The sequence below is a fragment of the Podarcis erhardii genome (genome assembly GCF_964252035.2).
Source record: "Podarcis erhardii genome assembly, chromosome: 6".
Classification (NCBI taxonomy): Eukaryota; Metazoa; Chordata; class Lepidosauria; order Squamata; family Lacertidae; genus Podarcis; species Podarcis erhardii.
Window position 1 is genome coordinate 93,235,940 of NC_138510.1, and position 27,574 is coordinate 93,263,513.

Genomic DNA, 27,574 nt, shown 5'->3' on the forward strand with positions numbered 1-27,574 from the left:
GAAAATGGAGCAGACAGCAGAGCCAAGGAAAGCTATGGGTGCCTTGTTCCTCGGTGCATCCTGGAATTCAAAGGGACACTGTGCATTTCCAGTTTGCAACCCAGGAACCCCTAGTTATAAGGCTGAAAATCACATACAACTTTCATGAACATAATTATTGGAGAGGTAACCACACAGCAAAATGAGACTTGTGGAACCAGAGTTCTAGTCACAGGTAGGTAGCCATGTTGGTATGCCGTAATCGAAACAAATTAAAAAAAAATCCTTCCAGTAGCACCTTAGAGATCAACTAAGTTTGTTATTGGTATGAGCTTTCATGAAGTGTGCATGCACATGAAAGCTCATACCAATAACAAACTTACTTGGTCTCTAAGGTGCTGCTGTTGTTGTTGTTTAGTCATTTAGTCGTGTCCAACTCTTCGTGACCCCATGGACCAGAGCATGCCAGGCACTCCTGTCTTCCACTGCCTCCCGCAGTTTGGTCAGGCTCATGTTCGTAGCTTCGAGAACACTGTCCAGCCATCTCATCCTCTGTCGTCCCCTTCTCCTTGTGCCCTCAATCTTTCCCAACATCAGGGTCTTTTCCAGGGAGTCTTCTCTTCTCATGAGGTGGCCAAAGTATTGGAGCCTCAGCTTCAGGTTCTGTCCTTCCAGTGAGCACTCAGGGCAGATTTCCTTAAGAATGGATAGGTTTGATCTTTTTGCAGTCCACGGGACTCTCAAGAGTCTCCTCCAGACCATGATTCAAAAGCATCAATTCTTCGGCGATCAGTCTTCTTTATGGTCCAGCTCTCACTTCCATACATCGCTACTGGGAAAACCATAGCTTTAACTATACGGACCTTTGTTGGCAAGGTGATGTCTCTGCTTTTTAAGATGCTGTCTAGGTTTGTCATTGCTTTTCTCCCAAGAAGCAGGCGTCTTTTAATTTCATGACTGCAGTCACCATCTGCAGTGATCATGGAGCCCAAGAAAGTAAAATCTCTCACTGCCTCCAGGTGCTACTGGAAGGAATTTTTTATATATATATTCTGTGGAACCACTTATGACTCCAATTTCGAGCTGAAACCAGTTGTTTTTGAAATCAAGTTCTTGAAGTTAAAGCTTTTAAAAATCTTGACAGCATCACATGAAGGTGACTAGACTGGAACTGACTTCTAAGTCCCAAGACCTCAGTCCCAAGCATGAATACTTGGAAGTAAGTCACATTCATGGAGGCAGCTTCCAATTCAAATTGCCTCCCATTACATATCAGGCAGATGTGGTCTTAATTGTCTTCTTCAACAAGCCTTTTAAGTGGAGTTTGCTTGTCTTTTAAATCCCAGGTTGCGCCAGCATTTAATCTGAACTGTTCTATATCTGAAATTGTTTTATGTGTTATTGTTAAATCAAAGCAATTCACAAATGGAACTCAATAAACAAATGGACATTTCACTGTCATCTCTGTTTACAGGCTTTGGAGATTCCTGCGGTTGTTTTTGAAGCTAGAAACTGATCATGAGCCAGCTTTACTTTTGGAAAGAACAAGAAGTTGAAGTTGTGTTTGTGTGTGTGTCACCCAACTGGCAGCAGGCTTAGGACACTTCACACTCTTCCTAATTGATTTATGGAATTTGCTGTACAAGATATGGTGATGACCACTAGAGGATTAGAGGGAGTTAAAAGCAGATTAGACAAATTCATGGAGAATAAGCCTCTCAACTGGATTTTTGCAATGATAGACATACAATATTTCCCTGTTTGTGGCCTGAAAGTTCCTTATCACTAGATAATTGCATGTGTGGGTGAGTATAACAGCAGGAAGGAGCTGTTGCCTTCATGCCTCATTCTGGGCTTCCCAGTAGTAACTGGATGGGCATTGTTGGAAACCAGTGGCTGAGCTAGATGGATCTTTGGTCTGTCCCAGCAGGGCCGTTCTTAAGCTCTGAAAAGCATTTTCAGCACACAGCTCTCTTGCAACGATGGCAGTTCTCCATTCAGGACGCTCATTATCTGTGTTATCCAACAAAGTCTGTATATTCCATGTTCCAAATTTCAGTTGTCTTTTACAACCACTGGGTGGTGACCCCACTGGGCATGGTAATCCAGTCAGGGGGGAACGGGAGGCAGACTCTGTTTAGGGCACCTTTTCTAGCCCCTCCTGCTTTTCGGGGTGAGCAGAGTGGACCCTAAATAGGCCTGCTCACTCATGGATACACATATAGCAAAAATTATCTGAACAGGGAGCTTCTTGTAAGTTGCGTTGCTCCCTGGGAACAGGGTGGGTGAGTGGGCACTGTCATTTGGCCTGGAAAGGAGGTTGCATTTACTTTCACCTCTGAAGTTATTATTATCGTTTATCCCACTTACACCCCACTCTTCTTCCAAACACCTCTGAGTGTCACAGTCTTGGGGTCCCAAACCCCTCAGAGCTTAGGGCAGCTGCTTCTGGCTTCCATCACCTTCTTCTCTGTCTTCCCATCTGACCAGAGGAGCCCTGCTCATCACTGGGTGGGGAGACAACCTAGCCAACCAGCCTGTCCTCTGACCTGCCTCCTTTCCTTGACTTCGCTAGAGGAGCTGAGGTCCTACCAAACTTTACTAAACCTGCCCTGCTTTGCCTCAGCAGTACTTATTTCTGTAGGGCAGATAGAACTGAGTCACACACCTCAAGATAATTCTTGGAGCAATGCAGAAGGAGGGCACGACACTGCCCTCTCCACAGCTGGTATATTTACAGCTTACTTCTGAATTGGGCAAGTTACCACCACCATTCTGCTTCCACTTCCTTCTGGGTGTCATTTTTATTAATTACGTGGGCACAAAATACTGTGGGGGGCCCTCTCTCTCTCCTGCTGGGGAGATGCGTATTTGTCCACTTCAGAGTTAAATTAGACAACGCCATTGATTACTACGCTCTATTACACCCACATTAGCCATGTCAGAGATACATTTGCACTGGAGAGTCTTGCTAGGAGTCCAGGAAGTACAAGTTGATGAATCTGTGCTGGAAATGGGAGATATGGAACAGGATCATTCCATTCCCACTCTGAGAGCAGGAACCGGCCCGGTTGCTTAGCTAGCTCACTGTAACCCGTGTGGTTTCCTGGAACACCGTCACACACCAATTCCCAGTGAAGCCTTCCTTGGCATGGCCCCAACTCATAATTGTTAGTTAATGATAACTGTTCCACTGTCAGATACCAGAGGATTTGGAGGAAAACAAATAACATTTGAGGCACAGTGCTTTCAGAGCACTGACTGTAATAAACCCTGACCTTTGTAATAAACGGAATGACCGTTGCCACCAAACAGGTAATCTGAGGGCCAAAGTAGATGCAATGCCATACATGCAATTAGCAATTGTGTGAAAGGCTTTTAAAAAAGTAAAAAAATTGTGGAAAAATCCAGATCAGAAGAAGAAGAGTTTGGATTTGATATCCCGCTTTATCACTACCCTAAGGAGTCTCAAAGCAGCCAACAATCTCCTTTCCCTTCCTCCCCCACAACAAACACTCTGTGAGGTGAGTGGGGCTGAGAGATTTCAGAGAAGTGTGACTGGCCCAAGGTCACCCAGCAGCTACATGCGGAGGAGCAGGGAAGCGAAGCTGGTTCACCAGATTATGAGTCTACTGCTCTTAACCACTACACCACACTGGCTCCAGACTTTGGTGAGGTCCTCAGGACCACAGTAGCCTCCGATCCTCCACACTAGGGAGCATCAACATATGGCTTGGGGCCCCACCCCAGCAATTTACTTTTAAAAAGCCATTTGCAGAAATGGTCATTTCATGAATGGTGTTGTGCCCGGTTTGGCCCTGAAAGGAAACGATCCCTTGGCAAATTCTCCTGCACAAGCCCCACAAGCCCTCCTGTCTCAGGGAAAGGTTGAGAGATCAAAAACAAAACTCAACCAGGCATGTCAGTTGCTTTTGCCGTGGTTGCAGAAAGAATTGGCCAGTCACATCTCACAGAAATTTAATCAGTGAGGGAAAATAATAGGTACTGGGAATTCAAGGCAGTGAGAAAAAACTAGGAACAGGGCCTCCTTTGTGGGGGCACCTCTCCCTTGGAACTTTAGGGATGCTTTTAACTGCTTGTTTGTACTGTGTTGTTTACAGGGATCTTTGCTGCTTTATTCTCTTTAAAATCTTTATTCTCTTTTTTAATTGGGTTGTTTTCCATGGTAATCTACAGTGGTGCCTCGCAAGACGAAATTAATCCGTTCCGTGAGGCTCTTCGTATAGCAGTTTTTTTGTCTTGCGAAGCAAGCCCATTGACAGCTTAGCGGATTAGCGCTATTAGCGGTTTAGCAGCTTTTAGCGGATCAGCTGATAAGCGGCTTAGCGGCTTAGGAAAAGGGGGGGAAAGGGGGAAAAACCCGCAGGAACTCGCAAGACATTTCGTCTTGCGAAGCAAGCCCATAGGGAAATTCGTTTTGCGAAGCGCCTCCAAAACGGAAAACCCTTTCGTCTAGCGGGTTTTCCGTCTTGCGAGGCGTTCATCTTGCGGGGCACCACTGTATTATCATTTTTAATACTCGCTGCCAGTCAATATAGGTAACGCTGGGCTAGATGGATCAATGGTCTGTATTTTTAAAAACAATCTTGCATATTCCAGAGTGAGGACTTGCCACTCAGTATCTTCTGTGGTTTTGCTCTGGTGAGCAGGGGCTCAAATCGTGTCCCATCAAAATTATATCCGCGTCACTAAGAACATATTACAGTCTGGATGGAGCTAAAGTGGCTTTTTCCAAAGAAGTCTAGATTTACCTTTGTCAGCTCCTGCGCATTAGCTAGGTTATCCACAGCAATGGCCAAGAAAACATTAAGCAGGGTATCTAAAAGAGTTGAGGGTGAATGAAGCATCCGATTAGACCAGATGGGTGGACATCATGCAGACTTTCCTGCCTTGTGGAAGAGGATAATGGAACGCACCCCCCCCCGAATATTAGGGGCCTATACTGCACCAGGACGGGTTGAAAGACGGACTCTCACATGATCATAGGGGAGTTTTCCGTGTCCTCACTGTACCAATCTAGAAACTTAGCAAAATGATGTGGTTATATTCCATGTGATCTTTCTCTTATATCTTTCCTTCAAATATCGTCAGTGTGGCATGGAATCCTGCCAACCACAGAAAAATGATAACCGCCTCACCTACCCAAGGGCTATGATTTCAAACGCAGGACCACTTCTACAAGTGTCTTCCGGTGCCTAGGCTCAGGACTATGGCAAAGAGAAGGGGAGAGGCTGCTTATGACTAAAAGGACAGTCATTTGGGCCAAGCAGCAAGTCAAGATAAAATTCAAACTAGACAAGATGCCAGGAGATGCATTATCAGTCGCCACAGAGCTTTTAAAAACTGAAATTCAACTTCTAGATTAAGGGAAATGGAGGAGGGTGGGGAATACATAACCCTCCCCCTCCAAGTATTCTTATTTTTTAAATTGGGCCTCTCCTGCTACTTTTACAAAGGAATTTTTTTTCTCCTAGTGGGAGATAAAAAAAAATGGATTAGAAAAATTGCCTGGGGAGAAATTGCAACTCTTCCTCCCATCCCCTCCTGTTTTGCAGCCGACCATGGCAACACTTTGGTACAAACAAACCATGTTGTAGAACATGGGTAGGCAATCTAAGGCCCGGGGGCTGGATCCGGCCCAATCACCTTCTCGATCCGGCCTGCAGGAATCAGCATGTTTTTACATGAGTAGAATGTGTCCTTTTATTTAAAATGCATCTCTGGGTTATTCGTGGGGCATAAGAATTCATTCATTATTTTTTTTCAAAATATAGTCCGGCCCCCCACAAGGTCTGAGGGACAGTGGACCGGCACCCTTCTGAAAAAGGTTTCTGACCCCTGGTGTAGAGATTGGTAATGCAGTTCCTCTTTGACTCTAAAAATCCAAGAAAATGCAGCAACATTGACAAAAGTGTTCTCAGGCTACTTCTCTCCATGGTGCTGAAATTTACAAAATATCACATCAGAACCACCATCATGGCAGAGCAATAGGAAGGATACAGTTTCCAAAAAGTGTGAGGATGATGAAGTAGATGGACGACCACATTCCTGAGCTGACGCCACCTTGGGAGCGAATTCCATTGTACATCACTTCATTCCAGTCTTCCCCTGTCAAAATCTAAACAAACAAGCAGCTCTTATAACAACGTCCTTATTTTACACTTCAGAAGAGGATGTTTCAGTTATGGAGAGCCTTCTAAGTCACTGAAACAAATGACACAAAGGGAAAAAAGGAAGGAATGAAATAAAGAAGGAAGGCACCTTTTCCTTCCTTCATCTAACCAACCATCCATTTTTCCTTGGCCCCAAATTCTGCCTTTCTTATATAACAATAAGGCAAAAGAATAGTCAGAACTGTAAAAAGGGGTACAGTCCTTCCTCAGAGGCCTTACTGTCTTACTGCCTAATTTAGAAAAGATGGGTTGGAAGTGGGGGCAAAGAAAAGCCCAATAAAAGAATAAAAAGTAAAGTAAAGGGACCCCTGACCATTAGGTCCAGTCGTGACCAACTCTGGGGTTGCGGCGCTCATCTCGCTTTATTGGCTGAGAGAGCCAGCGTACAGCTTCCGGGTCATGTGGCCAGCATGACTAAGCCGCTTCTGGAGAACCAGAGCAGCGCACGGAAATGCCGTTTACCTTCCGCCGGAGCGGTACCTATTTATCTACTTGCACTTTGACGTGCTTTCGAACTGCTAGGTTGGCAGGAGCAGGGACCGAGCAACGGGAGCTCACCCCGTCGCGGGGATTCGAACCGCCGACCTTCTGATCGGCAAGTCCTAGGCTCTGTGGTTTAACCCACAGCACCACACATAGACATAATAAAAGAATACTGGGAGCTAAAACTACAGAATCAGCTGCACTGAACAACCTCAGGCCGCAGATGGGGGAAACTCTAATTTCCGAATGGTCCTCCCAAATAAAAAAGAAAAAGTAAACACAGTTTCCAGTACATGCCAGTAGGTGGTTCCCCCGCACAGGGTGCTGAGCCAAGGGGACACAAAAATGAGAAGATCCATCATTGAGAAGATCCATTTGGGGCACCAAATTTGGCCTCACTCAGGGCACCATACCACTGAAGATTACCAAAGTCCAGCCCGGTTTATATCCAGTTCTACTGTTCTGCTCACGCAGCAGACTTCAACTTGTGCAACTGAACAACCCCCTCTCTTGTCCTCCGGCACACTTTCAAAATATGGTCCAGAGGGTTTGAGGGCCCTCTGTTGGCTGTGTACCTTGGCTCTGAGAAAGAGACAGTGAAGAGTTCGCTCTCATTAGGAGTCTTTGCAATGTCAAGGTGGTGATCCTTGAAAGTTTTAGCTCAAGGAGTTATTTTAGAGAAAGGATTCATTCAAAGGGAAAGAGAGGACACATCCCTCTCAGCAGAGAAGACTAGGCTGTTCCAGCCAGGTGTGTAAGTGCTGTGGGAGATTCAGAAGAAAGAGCAAGGAAAGGAAAGGAGAGGCGCTTCTATGGAGCACAGAATTAGGGGGAGATAGAATAATGTGAATATGGTGAGTGAATGAGGCATGGAGAGCTTTGTTATAAAGAAAAGGAGAATGTCAAAGCAAATGGAGCCACTGCAGAAACTGAAGTCAATGGGTGACAGGATCAGAGAAGTGAAAGAAAGGCTATTTTAACAGAGGTACTCTGAAATGACAAGAGATTATGAGTGGCTACTCTGGTCAGGAGGTGGTTGAAGTAGCATTAACCATACCATATATGAAGATTTCAGGACAGATTTGAGGAATGTTACACATGCGGGTGGCACTGTGGTCTAAACCACTGAGCCTCTTGGGCTTGCCAATCAGAAGGTTGGAGGTTCGAATCCCCGCGACGGGGTGAGCTCCCGTTGCTCGGTCCCAGTTCCTGCCAACCTAGCAGTTCGAAAGCACGTCAAAGTGCAAGTAGATAAATAGGTACTGTTCCCCCGGGAAGGTAAACGGCATTTCCATGCGCTGCTCTGGTTTTGCCAGAAGCAGCTTTAGTCAACAAACACCGGCTCCCTCGGCCTGTAAAGCGAGATGAGCGCCGCAACCCCAGAGTTGCCTGTGACTGGACTTAACTGTCAGGGGTCCTTTACCTTTACCTTTTTTTCACACAAGTTAAGTATGCAGGGTTGCTTCAAAAGAGCTCCTCACACATCAGTAAGTTTTTGTTCTTTCTGGGGTTGCTCTTGACCTGTGTAAAACATCCACTTAGGGTTGTTACAGAACAACACACCTCTACAGATGAGTGATGAGTGAGGGCCACCAGATTGGTTGCAAGACAGCCTTCTCCACAGAAAGTGCACATGATATTACACGTTACTCTTCTATGCGTAGTACAATTTCTCTGCCTGTGGTTGCCTCGTAAAGGTAAAGGGACCCCTGACCATTAGGTCCAGTCGTGACCGACTCTGGGGTTGCGGCACTCATCTCGCTTTATTGGCCAAGAGAGCCGGTGTATAGCTTCCGGGTCATGTGGCCAGCATGACTAAGCCACTTCTGGAAAACCAGAGCAGTGCACGGAAACGCCGTTTACCTTCCCGCCAGAGCGGTACCTATTTATCTACTTGCACTTTGACGTGCTTTCGAACTGCTAGGTTGGCAGGAACAGGGACCAAGCAATGGAAGCTCACCCCATTGCGGGGATTTGAACCGCCGACCTTCTGATTGGCAAGTCCTAGGCTCTGTGGTTTAACCATAGCGCCACCCGCGTCCCTATGTGGTTGCCTCGTAGGGACTGGGAAATGCATCATTTAATGATGTTAGGACATGAGCTAAGTGTTGGGATGGCTTTGAGAGGCAGGATGGTATATATTATTTATCAATTATCCTTCCACTTACACACTTGAGTAAAATTAGCATCTAGTTTGGCAGAGTTAAAAATATACCATCCTTTGCAACATTCACATGGAAACTTGGGACCAAACTTTCTGTAGCTTTCTGTAATTATCCAGGTTGCCTCTGGCAGATAGAACCTTCCCATTTATTTATCCCTCTGCATAAATAACAACATCAAAGTCCTTAATGCAAGGACATAAAAATATTGTTTGCTTACATAAAGCTGCAGCCTCAACTTAAAACGGCAGTGAAACAAGTCAGGCAAAATATACAGTGGTACTTCAGGTTAAGTACTTAATTCGTTCTGGAGGTCTGTTCTTAACCTGAAACTGTTCTTAACCTGAAGCACCACTTTAGCTAATGGGGCTTCCTGCTGCTGTTGCGCCGCTGGAGCACGATTTCTGTTCTCATCCTGAAGCAAAGTTCTTAACCTGAAGCACTATTTCTGGGTTAGCGGAGTCTGTAACCTGAAGAGTATGTAACCTGAAGTGTATGTAACCTGAGGTACCACTGTACTTCTAGATTACAAAACACATGGTTCAGATCAAAGATGGCACCTGTGCTTGGAAGAGCACAGACAGTGCATCTTACCTCCTAAGGCTGCGTGATGAGAAAGAGAGTGTTTCTCAGGTGGGAGGAATTAATAAGGATTATGTTCCTTCCTTCCTGGGCAAGCAGAGGATGTGGCCTCACAAAAGTGCCCTCTAGGAATTTACAGGCAACTCCATGCGTCTTAACCCTTTGCTCATATAGCAAACATTGGATTTTATATTTTGACAGGGACATCATTTCCCCACAATAAGCTGCGCTACACATTGCCGAGGAGAACTTGATTACCATTTTCAGAGGCAGCCTCGTGTCTCTCCTATCACCTGCCCTGAATCACAGCAGACTACTGAAACAGAAGCATTACTAAAGGACCCAGGCATCTGAGCTCATTTCTTCAGCTGCAGGCTCCTCGCCCCCAGAGTTATACCTGGAAAACTGTCATGATGGCTGCAGGGAAGGTGTCAAAGTTTGCAGAAGGAGTCCCATCCATAAAATTAAATCTGTAAAGAAGTAAAAAAACAAAAACAAGCTATAACAAGCTTTTTCTTCTGGCCCACCAGCAGATTAATTTACCCAGCCTCCTTGTCTTCCCCTCTATCTCGTCTCCTGCTACTGTCATTTTGGTAATTTCCACATAAATATGATGAAAGTGGTATGTATTTCTGCATCCCACTCTCCTGCACATGTTTATCTACTTTGTATACTCTATTCTGCAACCAAGATTCAAGATTCGATATAATTCTCTATGTATTTTTTGCACGTGGAACAAGGTGGCAGAAGAGAATGGAGGGAAAGTTAAGAGCAAATAGTAGAAAAGACGAACAAGATTCAGCAACAGGAGCCACAGAGAACAGTAGGGATCTGTGTGAGACCCTCAGTTCAACCTCCTGGTCCCTGAGAGCACTGTCCAGATCTAGCACTGCTTTCCTGGGATCAGATACATGGCCTACACTAGGCATAGGCAAACTCGGCCCTCCAGGTGTTTTGGGACTACAACTCCCATGATCCCTAGCTAACAGGACCAGTGGTCAGGGATGGTCAGGTCAGGGAATTGTAGTCCCAAAACATCTGGAGGGCTGAGTTTGCCTATGCCTGGCCTACATATTTTTAAGTCTTTCTCTACAGGAGTGAAGGCAATAAAAAAGCGAGGTGGAACATTTCTTAGGAAAGCCAAATTCTGCAGCGATGAGTTAATTCAATGCCTGTGCAGCAAAAACCTACAGACCCAGAGAACGCATGTAACCAAGGCATGTAATTCTCTCCAGAAATCAGTAGGAACAGTGCTGTTTTTTCTATAAAAAAATTTTTTTGGGGGTACTTTCATTTTCCTACTGATATTGAAATATTGCCCCTCAATGAGGCCAAACTTAGATTCACAAACTGTTTAGGGGTAGGCGTCCCCTCAGAAAAAAAGCACTGAGTACAAATAGGCCACTATAAGTTGGAGGAATAAAGCAAGCAATTGCCTTAGGGTGCTTGAGAAGAAGCAAGTAGCTTTATGGATAAACAATCTGGTGAAAGCTAGTGAGGCAGCTTTATGAAATATTCTGATATACTGGTCGGCATTTCAAAAACAAGCAAACATGGCCCGGCCATCTACTTACCTGCCACCAAAGAGCTGCATCCCAAGCAGGGCAAAGACTACAATGAAGAGGAAAAGGAGGAAGAGGAGGCTGATAATAGACTTCATAGAACTCATCAGTGAGACCACCAAATTCCTCAAGGAAGCCCAATACCTGGAAAATCCAGATGTTACTGTAGCATGCTTCCTAAAGCATTGCAATGCTCTTTCAACTTGGGCTGGCTTTTGTTAGCCAGCAGGTGTGTGCATGCCTGTGTGTTGGGGCAGAAGGGGAGTTTCCATTATTTGATCAGTGTTGTCCAATTTATTTTTCTTTATTTAGCTTTGTTTAGCTACTTAGCCAGGTGAATTAAATGCTATCAATAGTACAGGTTACAAATGGGACGGGGAAACTGGGTTGTCGATGGAACAAGGAGGAACAACAGGGTGACACAAGGAAAAGTGGGGGTGACATTTGCTCAGGGAACATGTTAGGAGAAAAAACAGGGATCAGCTCGTTTGTTTCACTCACTTTGTGATTTTAAATATCCTTAGAAGTCTCAGGGCTCGTAAGACGCTAATCCCAAAAGAGGTTCCAGGTCTGAAGATCGTCCAAACCACTTCAAAGATGCTTCCCACTGTGACCTGAGTCATCAAACACATACAGAAGAAACAAGCAATTGAATCACCTATGAATGGAAAGACGTAAATGAGCAAATCCACCCAACATCTCAACCACCTTCTCAGCTATCCTCTCTCAGCGATCCCAGAAGGGCAAAGTCGCTCTGACAAGAGACTTTAAAAAGTGAGCTGGACTGGGAAAAATTGTGGAAAGTAAATCTGAAATTTACAGATTGTTCTCTTTTGAAAGAAAATTATATGAAGATGATGTACAGATGCTATATCACACCAGTACAAATAGCAAAAATGTACAAAACCCGGTCAAATATTTGCTGGAAATGTAAAGAAAAAGAAGGTAGTTTTTATCATATGTGATGGGAATGTAGAGAAGTAAAAAAATATTGGGAAATGATATATAACGAATTGAAAAAAATGTTTAAAATGATATTTGCAAAAGAACCAGAAGCATTTTTGTTAGGGATTGTAAGACAAGACCTGCCAAGAAAAATAAAAAATCTATTTATGTATGCTACAACAGCGGCAAGAGTCTTGTTAGAACAAGGATGGAAGAACGAGGAAATCCCAACGAAAGAACAGTGGCAAGAAAAATTGATGAGCTATGCGGAATTGGCCAAGTTGACATATAAACTGTGTGACAAGGACAATCATGGCTTTAAGGAAGAGTGGGAACTTTTTACAAACTACTTAGAAAGACAACAAAATGACTTGGACTCCTTGGCAGGTTTTGAATAAATATCCACAAATTTATTAGTTGAATATATGATAGACAAGGCAAGGATATGCTCAATTTTATAATATGCAGAGAACAATATGTGCAAAAAACCAGAGAGGGGAACTGAGGAAAGTCCGGGGGGGAGGGGGAGGGAGGGGGAAAGGGGGAAAATAATGAAATCGAATTTTTGGATTGATAAATTGTTATGTTGAAATTGTTTAATAAAAATATTTTTTTTAAAAAAAGTGAGCTGGAAGAAATGACATGTTTGTGGACTCCATGAAGTGAATATATGAATGAACAATCTGTTTCATTCAAATGACTATAATTCCTCCGCCAATTCCTGCACTGACAAGATGGTAATTTGGCTCTTGGAGGTGTTACAATAACACCACGTTTCCACCCCCTCTCCCCTTCCAGGATCTTCTACACATCAGTGCAGTTCCCCAGAGAATCTTCTACCCCGCTCTGCCATTCGCACTTGTTCTGTTCTGCTTCTTATCTGCGCAGTGCTTACCCCACAGTCAAAGCAGTTGAAAGAAGAATGGAAATAAAGTCGGGGCCCCATCCCGTACATCTTCAAGGACATCTCTAGGAGGAAGAGGCCCAGAAATATAAACTCTGCATAGTCTGAAAGAAAGAAATTAAGCTGTGGTCATTCAATCTCTGCTTCTCTCCATCCACTATTGCAACAAAACTTCACAGCACTGCATGATGAACCCACCCAGAGCTGGTTCATGCTTAGAAATTTCTCCCCATGCAGGCACACAACATGAACCAGGCCACAGGAGCAGGACTTGGTTGCCATCTTTGTAGCTGCAGCTTCTAAGGAAAATGTGGTGGTGAGAATAGAAATAGGCAACTTCCCTACGTGGGGCAGAAAGACTACAGACCAATTTCTAGTTGACCACCTGGTACCTGCTGGGGAAGTCTTGAGAAGAATGTTGGACCTTTGACCCAACCAGATGCTTCTTAGGTTCCTTCCTAACCATGGTGCACATTCAGGATCACTTAATACAGATCATGCCTTCTGCGGAGAGCTCTTTACCACAGTTAAAATGCTTTGGTGAAACCACACAGGCTCCATAAAATAAAATAAGAATAGACCATATGAGGTTGAGGTTGGACCATCCTTAGCCTGACCTTTCTTCAAGAGATTAGTTTGATGGTGTGAATTGGTCGAAAAGCTGGAAGCAAAATTTGGGGACTTCAGTTCCCCAGGAAAACTCCTTGTCAGTTCTGCTATTTCTTCAGCCTGCTATTCTATACAACAACAGCTTTTTGTGAGGGCTTTCTAAACAATGTTTTGATCGGCCTGGCCAAACTTGTAGCAATTAAAGAGGTTGCTGCAGTGCTTGTGCCTGGGGGAGCCTGACAGTTGTCACACCACTAATGGTCCTTTCTTCTGGGCTCAGAACCAACAACTCCCCCCCCCCACACCATTTTAAAAAATGGTGGCCAGCAATATTGTGCTTACCAGTTGCTGGGGGTTTTAAAAAATGAAAAGTAAACCCCAAACAACACAAAAATATAACACTAAAATTGAAACTGATATAAAACTAAAACAACATAAAAGCTTCAAACATTCATCTACATAATACCACAGAAGAAAGTTTACTGTCGTTTCAGGCTTCACTGTGGAGGGGTTTAAATAAATGTGATTAAATTAATAGCCAATTTCGTACCATCAGCCAGACTGGGAGAAGATATAGATTCAGGATACGCTCAGGCAGCTGATAACATTTTTACTACCTTTCCCTTATAAAATATGTTTTGTTCTTTGCACCAACATACATACAGAATCTTGTCTGGAAATCTTATCAATATTTATAGGATCTAATAAGAACATAAGATTCTGATGAAGCTTTTTTTGTTGGCAGCTAGAAAAACAATAGCACCACAATTGAAAAACCTGGATAATGTGTCTTTGAAGATTTGGCGTGGAAACACATGGCGTATAGCAATATCAGAGAGAGAGAGAGAACACTTTATCCTCAGGTTTGATACAATGAAAAGCACACCCACAGGATTTTAGTGCTGTATGGTGGGACTTTATTTGATGCAAAATGGATAATAGAGAATAGGAGGCATTTCCAGAAGTGGCAAGAAGGGTATGTCAGGGTGATGTCTTAGACAAATGATTAGAGTACACTTAGAATCATAAAGTAAGATTTAGACAAGATATTTATGTGAGAGATGCTGTATCATTTGAACCCCCTCCATAATGGTTTTGTGGTCATATATTGTATTTTGTGGGAGTGGGTAGCGCTGTATTCTAACCTCTTGCGCTTGCTAATCGGAAGGTTGGCGGTTCGAATCCCTGCAACAGGGTGAGCTCCCATTGCTCTGTCCCAGCTCCTGCCAACCTAGCAGTTCAAAAGCACACCAGTGCAAGTAGATAAATAGGTACCGCTGCGGCGGGAAAGTTAACAGTGTTTCCATGCACTCTGGTTTCCGTCACAGTGCTCCATTGCACTAGAAATGGTTTAGCCATGCTGGCCACATGACCTGGAAAGCTGTCTGTAGACAAACGCCAGCTCCTTTGGCTTGAAAGTGAGAAGAATCACCTTTGATTGGACTTAACCGTGCAGGGGTCCTTTACCTTTTACCTATTATATTTTGTATTTAATTTGTAGACTTTGAGATTTTTGTTTCTGCGTACCGTCAGTGCTGCCCTTTATGCATGAGAACAATTATAAATAAAACGACGACAGCACACCTATTTCTGTCTAATGTGGGCAAAACTGGAACACCACAGAGAAGATCTTGCAAGTGAGAGGCACAGTGGAGTGGCTTCTGACCTGCAGAAAATATATTGTGTGCATAGGGCTCAAGTCGATATGATAATCTCTATTGTCATTGTCCCATACAGAACAACGAAACTGAAAAAAATCTACATCAGACATTCAAAAACCAACAAGCCTGCTATCCCAGCTATCCCAGCCTGGTTAACCCCCTAAAAACTCTGATACCCCATAATTAAATACAATATACTCCCACAGAGACTACCTTACACTGCGTTTAAAACCATAATCGCATTTGGATAAAACCTGTTTCTCAGGCAGCTAGTCCTAGTCTTTATAACCCTGTACCTTCTTCCAGAAGGCAGAAGCTGAAAGAGATCATTTCCGGGGTGCGTATTATCCTGCGCTATCTCTGCAGCTTTCTTATGACACCTGGAAGCATAGATTTGATCCAAGGTGGGAAGAGTGCACCCAGTTATTCTCTCCGCAGTCTTTACAACCCTGGACAACATTGTTTTTTCCCCTGACCATGCAGTTCCCAAACCACACACAGAGACGATAAGTTAATACACTCTCAACAGTACAATGGTAGAATGCCATCAACAGTTCCTTTGAGAGATTATTTTTCCGGAGGATTCTCAGAAAATATAAAGAGTCTAACACTCTTTCATTAGTGAGCAGATTTGTGCTGAATATTCGCCAGTTTCGAATACTAGCTCGGAAACAATCGCATTCCATGCTGCCAAATTAACCAAAAGAAGAAAACAACTTAACTTCGCCAAGCATTCACATTGTCTCAGCATCCCTTCATTCTCCTGGTTGCTGCTTCCTCTGGGCACCATGCTGGCCCACATGTTTTGGTTTTGAGGCATCCATGATGCGTCCACCACACCAGAAGATGCATCATGACATCATCCACAAAACCACTCACATTAACAGCAGTGAGAGTAAATGCGGTTGAGGGCAGTGAGGGGAAAGAAGAAAACATGGTGCACAGAAGGAGCAGCTAAAGAAACGAACGTGCCAAAACAACAATGTGAATACATTTACATCATGTCAAAAAAATCTCTGAAAGCAGCCAGTGCTTTTTGACACTCACCACTGCGGTGCATGCTAACTATCAAATACAGTGGTACCTCGGGTTAAGTACCTAATTCGTTCCAGAGGTCTGTACTTAACCTGAAACTGTTCTTAACCTGAAGGACCACTTTAGCTAATGGGGCCTCCTGCTGTCGCCGCTGCCGGAGCACGATTTCTGTTCTCATCCTGAAGCAAAGTTCTTAACCTGAGGTACTATTTCTGGGTTAGCGGAGCCTGTAACCTGAAGCGTCTGTAACCTGAAGCGTATTTGAACAAAACAACTTCACTGGGGTATATTTCTGATTGAAACCTGTGTCGGAACAGGATCAGGCACCACAAGCAGCCAAGACTGGTTGGGAGCCGCCAGTTCCTTGAAGAGATGGAACCAAGAAGGGAAGAAGAAGAAGAAGAAGAAGAAGAAGAAGAAGAAGAAGAAGAGGAGGAGGAGTTGTTGTTGTTGTTGTTGTTGTTTGGATTTGACATCCCACTTTATCACTACTCGAAGGAGTCTCAAAGCGGCTAACATTCTCCTTTCCCTTCCTCCCCTACAACAAACACCCTGTGAGGTGAGTGGGGCTGAGATACTTCAGAGAAGTGTGACTGGCCCAAGGTCACCCAGCAGCTGCATGTGGAGGAGCGGGGAAGCGAACCCGGTTCACCAGTTTACGAGTCCACCGCTCTTAACCACTACACCACACTGGCCCTGTGCCTGAGTTTTCCTGGAAGAAACATGCCCTTGCTTACACATGCATTCGGCTCTGGGGAAGGGTTTGTTCTTCCACTTTCTGCTGCTGCCGCATTAGCGAGGCATCAATGACACAGAACCCCGTCACTTACAGAGGAGGTGCGTGAGCCAAGGAGGTTGGCTGTGATGGACGATGGCCACACAGGCCGTGTTGAGGGCCACGATGCTCAAGACGAGCCAATAGAACACCTGGGATTTCACCATGTGGCGGACAGAGATGCGCAGGAGGCGCTCCTTGTGACGGAAATACGAGGCGCCATCCAGTTTGGCGCTCTTGATGCTGGCCCGAGCGAGGGGGGTGCCTGCAACGGGATGGGAAAGAAAGATGGGAGATGTCAGTTGAGATAAATGGTGCGCGGACATTTCACAAAAGTAAAGACAAACTCCTTGCTGTCTCAGTGCTTTATGCTTGCAAGGATGTACTGTGAAGCTGTAGGCCAGGGTTGGGCCTATTCAGGCCTGCCAGTCATTGGAGGTTGGCTCTCCAGGACCTTCTGGGCAAAGTGTGCCCACTGTTCCTGTACCTGATATCATACATGATGTCTAAAATTGGACTAAAATTGTCAACCGAAAGCTTTACTTTTCCAGTTCATCACCACAACAGTTATTGACACTGGGCTTCAGTAAAGCAAACAATTTAATTAGACAGCACCTATACGATATCGAGCGACAGAATAATTTGGCGACACTAAGAAAATTTTCTCCATGGTATGACTATTTTCCACCTAGTCATTTTGACACTTTGGCACCCTAATTGCAAAATTTAACCATTCCAAAATACAGGCGCGCTATCACTTTCGAAAATGGAATATACTGTCTTCAGCTATAGTTGAGGGTCGATTTCAAAAACTTCCACCAGAAAAAACGGTTATGTCCATGTGGAGATGGCAGTACTGAGTCAGTGGCTGATGCGACTTGCACTTTTTATAAAGATTTGAGGAGTGAGGTTATTAAAATGAAAAGGGACCCCTGACCATTAGGTCCAGTCGTGGCCAACTCTGGGGTTGTGGCGCTCATCTCGCTTTATTGGCCAAGGGAGCCAGTGTACAGCTTCCGGGTCATGTGGCCAGCATGACTAAGCCGCTTCTGGCAAACCAGAGCAGCGCACGGAAACGTCGTTTACCTTCCCGCCAGAGTGGTACCTATTTATCTACTTGCACTTTGATGTGCTTTCAAACTGCTAGGTTGGCAGGAGCAGGGACCGAGCAACAGGAGCTCACCCCATCGCGGGGATTGAACTGTCGACCATCCGCGTCCCCAAGTGAGGTTATTACCCTTCTACTATTGTCCATGTCGGCTGACTCAACCATCCCTATTGTGTCCTTTCTTTTAGCAGATCAAGATGATCAGATGACAGCAAAAACTGCAAGGCTTTTAGTGGGGGCAATTAGAATAAGATCTACAATTGGATGTAAACCTCCAAAATGTACTTTGTATAGTTAAGTTTTTAACTCTATCTTCGGTACATTTTATTTTATTTTATTTTATTTTATTTTATTTTATTTTATTTTATTTTATTTTATTTTTTATTTATTTTATTTTATTTTTTTTTATTTTATTTTATTGCTATGGCTAGTGGCTGATGCAAATAAAGATTCTTCTGATCTGATTTATATGAAGTCAGGCACAGGAAGCTTCAAGCCACAGCTAAAATAAAGACGGTCAGATCCTGTTCCCTCCCTGCTCACTTGCTATAGACAAGCTTGGGCAAAATTTAGATCTGGCTGTATGATAGCCCTCTCTTGGACAGAAGGGAACAGGATACTTCCTCCTTTTGGTCTGTGTATGTATCAATGAATGAGGACAAAATTATGATTTTTTAGAATCCAGCTTCTCCTCATTCAGTGCTTTAGGGTTTAACCTTTGTTTGAGCCCATAGGAGCCATGCATTTCAGCGAGCTACCTGAGCTCATATTGACCCCTAAATACCATCTCCAGCAGAGTCTGGCCAACTTGAGCTTTGCGAGACCTTTCCCTATATGCATACAATCATTTCCTGTGGTTTTTTTTTAAAAGAGTAATTACTAGTCTGAAACTCATCCTGAAAGCTCAAGTGTGTCTGTGAATAAGCTGATAGTTTTTAAAGCATTAAACAGCACTTCAGACAATATTGTTCTCATTCCCAGAAGGATGCAGCTAATCGCCAAAACCATGTATTTATTACAAAACAGAGATAGTATCTCCGTCACATGTTTACACACACAGTATTCCAAAGAGTGAAGAATAAATCACACTGCAAACTTTCAGGCTAAAGAACCCAAAGGAATACTAGTGCCAATTATCAAGTCAATGCAGAATCTGAGTCCTTTTCTGGTACGCCAGATATTGGGACAAAAACACCTACTTTATTATACTCTGCAGCAATACCCATGCTGAGAGCTGCCTAACAAAAATAGTTTTAAAAAAATAAAAATCCAATGTTGAAAATCTGCTGCATCAGGCCCGTAACACACCCTTCCCAAAACTGCAAGAGAAATTGTTTATTCTCTGTGTTAATCAAGTCGGGGGCAGCTACTGGGAAGCATGGCGCGGTTAACTTATTTCAATCAAGTGTTTGCAATTATTCCCTCATTCTGTGCCTCTCTTCCAGAACGAAGGCATGTCCTCCTGCCAGCCCCAAGATAACAGATAAATGAGATGTTCTGCTTCGCACTTGAAGGAGTCACAAACTCCTGGATGATCTTGTGCCAATGTTTCTTTCTAGGGTGAATCCACATGCAAAGGAGAACGGAGCTTTTGAACCTCTAAGAGTTGCATAGGAATATCCCCCTTGGATCCAGCCCAATCGCCTTCTAAATCTGGCCCACGGACGGTCCAGATTTCAGCATGTTTTTACATGAGTAGACTGTGTGTTTTTATTTAAAATGCATCTCTGGGTTATTTGTGGGGCATAGGAATTCGTTCATTATTTTTTTTCAAAATATAGTTTGCCCCCCCCCCCAAGGTCTGAGGGACGGTGAACAGGCCCCCTGCTGAAAAAGTTTGCTGACCCCTGGAATAGTGGGATAACACTGAACTAAGAAAGCTTGATTGTAATTTTCTTTCAAGATCAAATCAATATTATTTTGATCCATTGTTTCAGGGCACCTAAAAGGCATGGGACCCATTGGCTGGTGCCTACCCAGCCTATTTGGTAATCTGGCACTGTCTCCCCCTGTTCCCTGCAGGGCAGCAGAAGTTGGAGGGACATGGCACTGGCACCGTGCCCAGCTGACTGCATGGCAGCTTCAGCAATCTTGGACCCTAAACTTTTGTCCCTGCTTGTTATGTACTGAGCTGAATCCTGGAACAATAGGATCCAGAATGCAGCAGTCTGATTGGTCTGCAGGAGCCACCCAATCCAGCTCCAGGTGGGAGTGAAACAGCGAACCTGATTGGAAGTGAAACAGCAATCTGATTAGCCTGCAGGAGCAGCCAATCAGGCTTCTGGAGGAAGTGAATCGCAATCCGATTGGCCGACTGTGCCCCTGAAGGACCAGCTGCGCAGCCTGGGAGTCATTCTGGACTCACAGCTGTCCATGGAGGCGCAGGTCAATTCTGTGTCCAGGGGCAGCTGTTTAACAGCTCCATCTGGTACGCAGGCTGAGACCCTACCTGCCCATGGACTGTCTCGCCAGAGTGGTGTATGCTCTGGTTATCTCTCACTTGGACTACTGCAATGCGCTCTACGTGGGGCTACCTTTGAAGGTGACCCGGAAACTACAACTAATCGAGAATGCGGCAGCTAGACTGGTGACTGGGAGCAGCCGCCGAGACCATATAACACAGGTCTTGAAAGGCCTACATTGGCTCCCAGTACGTTTCTGAGCACAACTCAAAGTGTTGGTGCTGACCTTTAAAGCCCTAAATGGCCTCAGCTCAGTATACCTGAAGGAGCGTCTCCACCCCCATCGTTCTACCCAGACACTGAGGTCCAGCTCCGAGGGCCTTCTGGTGGTTCCCTCACTGCGAGAAGCCAAGTTACAGGGAACCAGGCAGAGGACCTTCTCGGTAGTGGCACCTGCCCTGTGGAACACCCTCCCACCAGATGTCAAAGAGAAAAATAACTACCAAACGTTTAGAAGACATCTGAAGGCAGCCCTGTTCAAGGAAGCTTTTAATGTTTAATAGGTTACTGTATTTTAGTGTGTTTTTTTAGAAGCCGCCCAGAGTGGCTATGGAAACCCAGCCAGATTGGCGGGGTATAAATAATAAATTATTATTATTTATTATTACAGGAGCAGCCCGGAATTAGCCAATCACGTGAGGCCCATTGTGTAAATAATGCATATATAGCTAGACGTTTTGGGGAAAGTTTCATTCATTGCTACTATGAGCTGAATAAAGAGCATGAAATTCACACTTGACTCCGAGTATGTTTCTTCTGATTTCATTTCAGTGTAGCAGTTTCACGCTTTTTGGTGAAGTATTATTGTTCACCACTGGTCAGAGGCATGGAAGTGACATCTTTGGATGAATGAAGACCTGGGTTTGGAGGAAGAGCCCCAGGACAGGCATTGAATGTCTGCATCTTACCGACAGAGGAGATATCCACACGCTCATCACTGGAGTCACGATTCATGACTTCTGTCCGATTCCTTTTAATGGTCGCCCTCCTGAGAACTAGGAAGGGCGGAGGAAAGGCAAAAAAATAATCATCATGTTAATATGCTACTATAAGAAACGCCATAAACAAGACACATCCAAGAACAAAGGGCAAAAAAGAGAAATGTCTTATAGATGGCATGGGAAAAGGACAGGTTCCTGATTTTTGCAATACGCCCAACATGTTTTGTCTTAACCCTTTCCCCACCCATCTTTTTTTATTTATTTGCAACCCGTTCCCACCCACTTTTCCCAGCTTGCCAAGGCAACACAGCTGTACATGTGGGGGAAGTAGCCTAGTGGAAAAAACAGCAGGCCGAAGAATCATTCTGCATCTCCCTATGGATATCAAATTTCAGGGTGCGTCCCTCCACTTACCTTCTAATGCCGATGTGCCAGAATTCTTGTTCTCTTCAGCCAGCATGACTTCCTCTATGTAAAGATGCAAAAAGATAATAAAAGAAGTTTAGGGATATATTTGTCAACTATCTAATCAGCAAAACAAAAGGGACAATATTATTTGGCGATATGAAACTAATCACATCATCGCTGTGGTAGGACCATTTGTCCACATCTATTCTACCTTGTGGGGAGAAAAAGAATCTTGTTCACTTGCGTATTTCTTCCTTTCTTTTTTTAAAAAAGAGCATGTTATGTAGGTTTTATGTGAATTCCAAATGTCATTTAAGCTGAAGATATAGTTTTAAAAATGGCACAGCATATTTGAGCAACATAGAAAACAAAAGGCAGGTGTGCACTCCTACGCGAGAGGCGTACAGTTAGGGAGCACTCAGCCAACAAACTAAAAAAGCCACCCTCAAACAACAAAACTTCAAGAAACTCACGGAATGTGACCGAAAATGGAAGAGTTTTATCACTATGTTCCAAACTGTATCCAGTATACGTCTACGGCTCACAATATAACTGCATTCCACACACTACAAAACTTCAGTGGAAACCAACGTGGTACAGTATTGCATTTCTGGCAGTGAAGCCTCTGACATTTGTTGAACGAGTTAGTACAAATCTATGGAATGTCCACAAACATTCCAACTTCTCAGCAACAAAGTATTCACCGTAGAAGTTTAGGTGAGAAAGGATCATCGACACAACAGGCACTAGGAGCTGCTGTGCAGAGCTGGCCAAGGAAACTGACTGAAGGAGGCACCGGAAGATGGAAAATCTAAGGGACAGGTAACCTGGAGGCAGGTTAGTTGAAGGGAAGAGACACGGAAGGGGAAGGGATGCAGGAACCTGAGGGAAGGTCAGGTGGAACAGTCTCAGGACTAGGGAGCAGTCAGTATGGGTTACCAAACCTGGACCCTGGAAAGACTCCTGCACCACTGAGAGTTGCAAACAAGGGGCAATTCTGCCAGCTATGACTTCAGCAGCATTGTGATCTAGAAATCCTAAGGGGCAGCGGGGCAGAGGAACAGTGATAGGATGGAGCTCTGAACTAACTTCACGTTTTAATTTGAACTACTAAGCTAATACTTTGATTCCAGACTAATGAGAATGCAATTGAGTAGATTGGAAGTCTAACTCAAAGGTGGGGTGAGGGGTGGTGGATGGTGATGGGAAAAGGAATTATCTGTGGGATTGAGTGTAGGCATGTTTAAATATTTTTAAGGATTGTATGAAATGTATGCTTGTATGCTTGTATATTCGCAATAAGTGTGTATTAATGCTGAATTATTTTAATAATAAAACCTTTTTTTAAAAAAAGAGAATGCAATGCTGTAATATTGCTAAGAGGACTTAAAGGTAAAGGGACCCCTGACCATTAGGGCCAGTCGCAGACGACTCTGGGGTTGCGGTGCTCATCTCGCTTTATTGGCCAAGGGAGCCGGCGTACAGCTTCCGGGTCATGTGGCCAGCATGACTAAGCCACTTCTGGCGAACCAGAGCAGCGCACGGAAACGCTGTTTACCTTCCCGCCAGAGTGGTACCTATTTATCTACTTGCACTTTTGCTTTCGAACTGCTAGGTTGGCAGGAGCAGGGACCAAGCAACGGGAGCTCACCCCATCGCGGCGATTCGAACTGCCGACCTTCTGATCGGCAAGTCCTAGGCTCTGTGGTTTAACTCACAGCACCACCCGCGTCCCCATTAAGAGGACTTAAATTTCCCAAAATGGTTTTGCACTATAAGTCCTAGTGCATGCAAACTGTGCACTGAAAGAAGGCAGTTTCATGGCACAGAAGGGCAAGGGCCGTGTACACAGGTTTTCAGTCGTCGGCAGCTCTGGCTCTCTCCTGACGGTTTGCTGTTGTTCCAAGCTGGCAGCTGGATTGGCTTCACATCCTTCCCTGACCCCAGACCTACTTTACCTGCTTTATCTATCCAAGCCCTGTAGCCGTTCAATTCCCGTTCAATCTGCTGCTGCCTCCTCAGTTTCATGAAGGCCCGGCGATTTTCCACTCGCTCTCTCTCTTTGGCAAATTCCCTGTAGAGACAGGAAGGAGGCCAAGATCCTGTTAGAAAAAGACTTTCTGCAGCGCTACAGCACTGAGTTGTATACTGCATGACACGGAGGAGTGGGAAGAAGGCTGTCTTAGTTTGTGACGGGGGAAGCAAGGAGAAAACCCATACAGGTGAATCTGGAGAGAGAGAAGTACTGAGCTCAGAGCAGGTCAGCTGAAAGCGATTGCCAGGGGTTTGTATTTATTTATTTATTCATTACTAGATTCCCAGCCCACCTTTGCCTCCAAGGGGCAAAGGAGGGATACGTGATTCCTCCTCCCCATTATTCTCACAACACAGCAGGTTTGGCTGAGTGGTTCAAGATTACTCACTGGGTTTCATAGCCAGGTATTTGAACTGGGGTCTCCCTGGTCCTATTTTATTTTATTTTTTTAATTGACACCATTACTCCCCTTGTAAACTACCGTTGTTGTTGTTGTTTTTTTCTGGTCTATGACCGTAATAAATTAATTTCATTTCATTTTATTTTTGGAGTTTTATTGTTTTATTCATTTAGTGTACAATCTTTACAACAAAAGACTTCACACTCAAAATAAAATCATAAATGGTAAAACCTTGAGTCTCATGTTTTTGTTTAGACTAATCTCTTCTCAGATTCCATTATTTTAATATTCCTGAATGTTTGTTTCCTTGTTTTAATTCCTTATTCTCAGTCTCTTAAATCCTATATATATCTTTAACAGTTTTTCAGTTAGTGCCCTCATCTCCCTCCCCCAAGACCCATTGCTTCCCTCCACCCATACATACATACATACATACTGTTATTTTTTGTTGTTGCGTTACCTTCTGTTTATATTTGTTGTTCCATCTTTGTTATGATATTATCCTATCTCCTTGTGCCCTTTAAGCTATTGCATATGAATTTTTAAGATCCAAAACCAACTCTTTTCATGTAGACCTTTACGCATTCCCACTCTTTATAATTTTTTTTGATTAGGACAACTTCTAATTGATGCTGTTAACTTGGCCATTTCCGCAAATTTGCAAATTCAGGCTTTCCATTCTAGTAATTCTGGTATTTTGTCTGTTTTCCAATTTTTAGCCAGGTCTCCCTGGTCCTAATCTAATCTCCTCTAACCTCTATACTGCAGTGGATTGAGCTCAGGTGAAAGAAGGACCTTTGCCCCACTCTCCAAGCTTGTTTATGTGTGTTTGTACAAATTGGACTCAGAGGAAGCCTGCATCAGGCTGTTGACATCCTCTAAAAGTCAACTGATCCCTACCATACCTCAGTGTTAACAAATAAAGCCAAGGAATCACTCGTTCAAAGCTCTTCCCCACTCAAAACCCACCGCAAGCGAGTGCAAATAATCATAGCCAGACACTGGAGAGACCTGTCAGGAGTCTAGCCCTACTAGAAAAATTAAGCAATAAACTGAAACTGACATGGGGACAAATAGAAGAAGACACCTTCACCCCAATATGGCTCCCCTTTATCACATACACAGCCCAACAAGACAACGACAAGAATCCACCAACAGCATATGAATCAATATGGCTAACCTAATCCAAAACACCCACTCACACATGAAAACAAAGCTCACCACAGCCAATCACAAACAAACAACCACACCTTAGGCCAACCTCTCTCAACACCAAAGGAACACAAGCGAATAGCAAAGGGAACCTGCACAAGCGACGCTGACACAAAACCCCACATATATTAAGTAAAATAGAAACATCGCCACCAAACCCCACTCCCAGTCACGATTCCCCCCTCCACCGCTTTCCCCCTTTTCTTCCTAATGTCTCAACAAACGAAACTGATCTGCAAAAATGTTACTTGGAAAAGAAAAGAGAGAGACACTGCTCATACTTTTGTAAACCAATATTTTTTAAAAAAATAAAAATACATAAAAAATAAGTCCTCTGGGAGTGGGGAAGGGGTATTGGGGGTCTTTGCTGCCTGACTCCCCCACCCCCTTTCATTCTCAGCTTCCTGCTGACTTAAGTTTGCAAATGCGGGTGGAACACATGAGGAGTATGAAATAAGAGACAATGCCTCCACTTTTAACTTATGGCTATTTTACTCATTTGCTGGGAGGATGTTTTCCTAACTCATCCCTTCCCTCCCAGCAACCTTTGCTGACCGCAGCTTTCCAAGGACAACTTTAAATGATGTGGGTTGCGCAGGTGGGAGGGCTGAAGCGTCGCTAACAGGCAAGCTTGGCAAAGGCAGGCGAGAGGAGGAGGGTTTCGAAAGCCACGCTTGAAAGCTGAAAACCTTGGCTTGCGGTCCAGGGGATTCGGAAGAGCATGAACGATAAAGTAAGACCTTGTGCATAATTCAGAGGGCAGGGCTGCTGCCTTCCTGCTGTCTGAACCAAACCTCTCTCCTGTCTCTTCAATAGATGCTTATAATTCCACACATTCACTGCGCACTGACTTTCAGCAGGGAAAGGATTCATTCTCTCTCTCTCTCTCTCTCTCTCACACACACACACACACACAGGCTGATGGGGTGGGGGCGTGGATGCATTATTCAAAGGAAATGTGTTTTGCTGCAGCCATGCTGCAGAGTCGCAGAATCTTCTGAAGGTGTGGAAGGGTGGGTGGAAAGGAAGAGAGGAGAGGGAGCAGGAGAATAATGCAGGCCCCCCTGGTAATACTCCAGGCTCCCTTGGCAACCACAATCCTCGCAAGGAGGAAGCTCTGTGGAGCCCACACAACCCTCTGTCTTCTTCTCCATCACATCTGCAAAACCGACACTCCAGCACGGAAGCAAGCAGCAGCACGGAAAACAACCCCTGGTGGCCCAAATGAGCACAGGGTCTTTCTCTCTTCACTTGTACAGCTCTGGGGCCACTTCCACTGAAATAAGCTCCAATTAACTTGAAGTGAAGGCCCAAGACAGGAGTTGATCATCATGTGAGCTGCGCACAGGTGGTCTGAAGCGAGCTGCTGCCATTCCTGCGGAGCCTCCTTTTATTGAGACAAATATGCAAGCCAGGCAAATATCGTATTTTTCGCTCTATAAGACGCACCAGACCACAAGACGCACCTAGTTTTTGGAGGAGGAAAACAAGAAAAAAAATGTTCTGAATCTCAGAAGCCAGAACAGCAAGAGGGATTGCTGCACAGTGAAAGCAGCGATCCATCTCACTGTTCTGGCTTCTGTGATAGCTGTGCAGCCTGCATTCGCTCCATAAGACGCACACACATTTCCCCTTACTTTTTAGGAGCGAAAAAGTGAGTCTTATAGAGCAAAAAATAGGTACATTTTGGGCTGTGACCTTTACACACCTTCGGTCCCGAGATCGTGGGGTGGTACAAAGCTATTTTGGCACCTGTTTCCACAGCGTCATTTCCCCCTTGGACAGTGTATGACGAAGGAGACAAAAGGTCTCAGGGACAAAGGTTACAGACAGGACACCGCTGACTGCTGAGACCGCAAAAGGTCAGACATAGGGGACGATGTTCCGACAGCTGTGGCTTGTCTGGGGTGGGGGATTTTCCTGCACCCCAGGGTCACGCGTGCAGGCAGACTGTGGCTGCCTGCTGGTGGAGAAGTGTGCTCCCTCTGGACCTCACTGTCCACTCCGCGATATCCCTACATAACCTGACTCCACGAAAGGAGTTCACAAAGACAAGCAAGCCCATGTTAGGCATCTAACAAGCTCAGGCCAATGTCCCATAAGGCTGCTGATGCAAA

At 44.5% G+C, this 27,574-nt stretch overlaps 1 protein-coding gene across 1 annotated transcript in view; it reads right to left on the reverse strand.

Moving 5' to 3' along the window:
* Nucleotides 1–27,574, reverse strand: part of CACNA1E (calcium voltage-gated channel subunit alpha1 E) — a 477,487-nt gene that overhangs the window by 121,502 nt on the left and 328,411 nt on the right. Inside the window, exons 10-19 of the mRNA XM_081866509.1 lie at nucleotides 23,769–23,884; nucleotides 21,817–21,870; nucleotides 21,370–21,456; nucleotides 16,947–17,156; nucleotides 12,803–12,915; nucleotides 11,464–11,576; nucleotides 10,975–11,106; nucleotides 9,798–9,870; nucleotides 6,001–6,118; nucleotides 4,752–4,819 (exon numbers count right to left, since the gene is read on the reverse strand). Of these exons, the coding sequence (XP_081722635.1) occupies nucleotides 4,752–4,819; nucleotides 6,001–6,118; nucleotides 9,798–9,870; nucleotides 10,975–11,106; nucleotides 11,464–11,576; nucleotides 12,803–12,915; nucleotides 16,947–17,156; nucleotides 21,370–21,456; nucleotides 21,817–21,870; nucleotides 23,769–23,884 (1,084 nt within the window). The remainder of the gene's footprint in view (nucleotides 1–4,751; nucleotides 4,820–6,000; nucleotides 6,119–9,797; nucleotides 9,871–10,974; nucleotides 11,107–11,463; nucleotides 11,577–12,802; nucleotides 12,916–16,946; nucleotides 17,157–21,369; nucleotides 21,457–21,816; nucleotides 21,871–23,768; nucleotides 23,885–27,574) is intronic.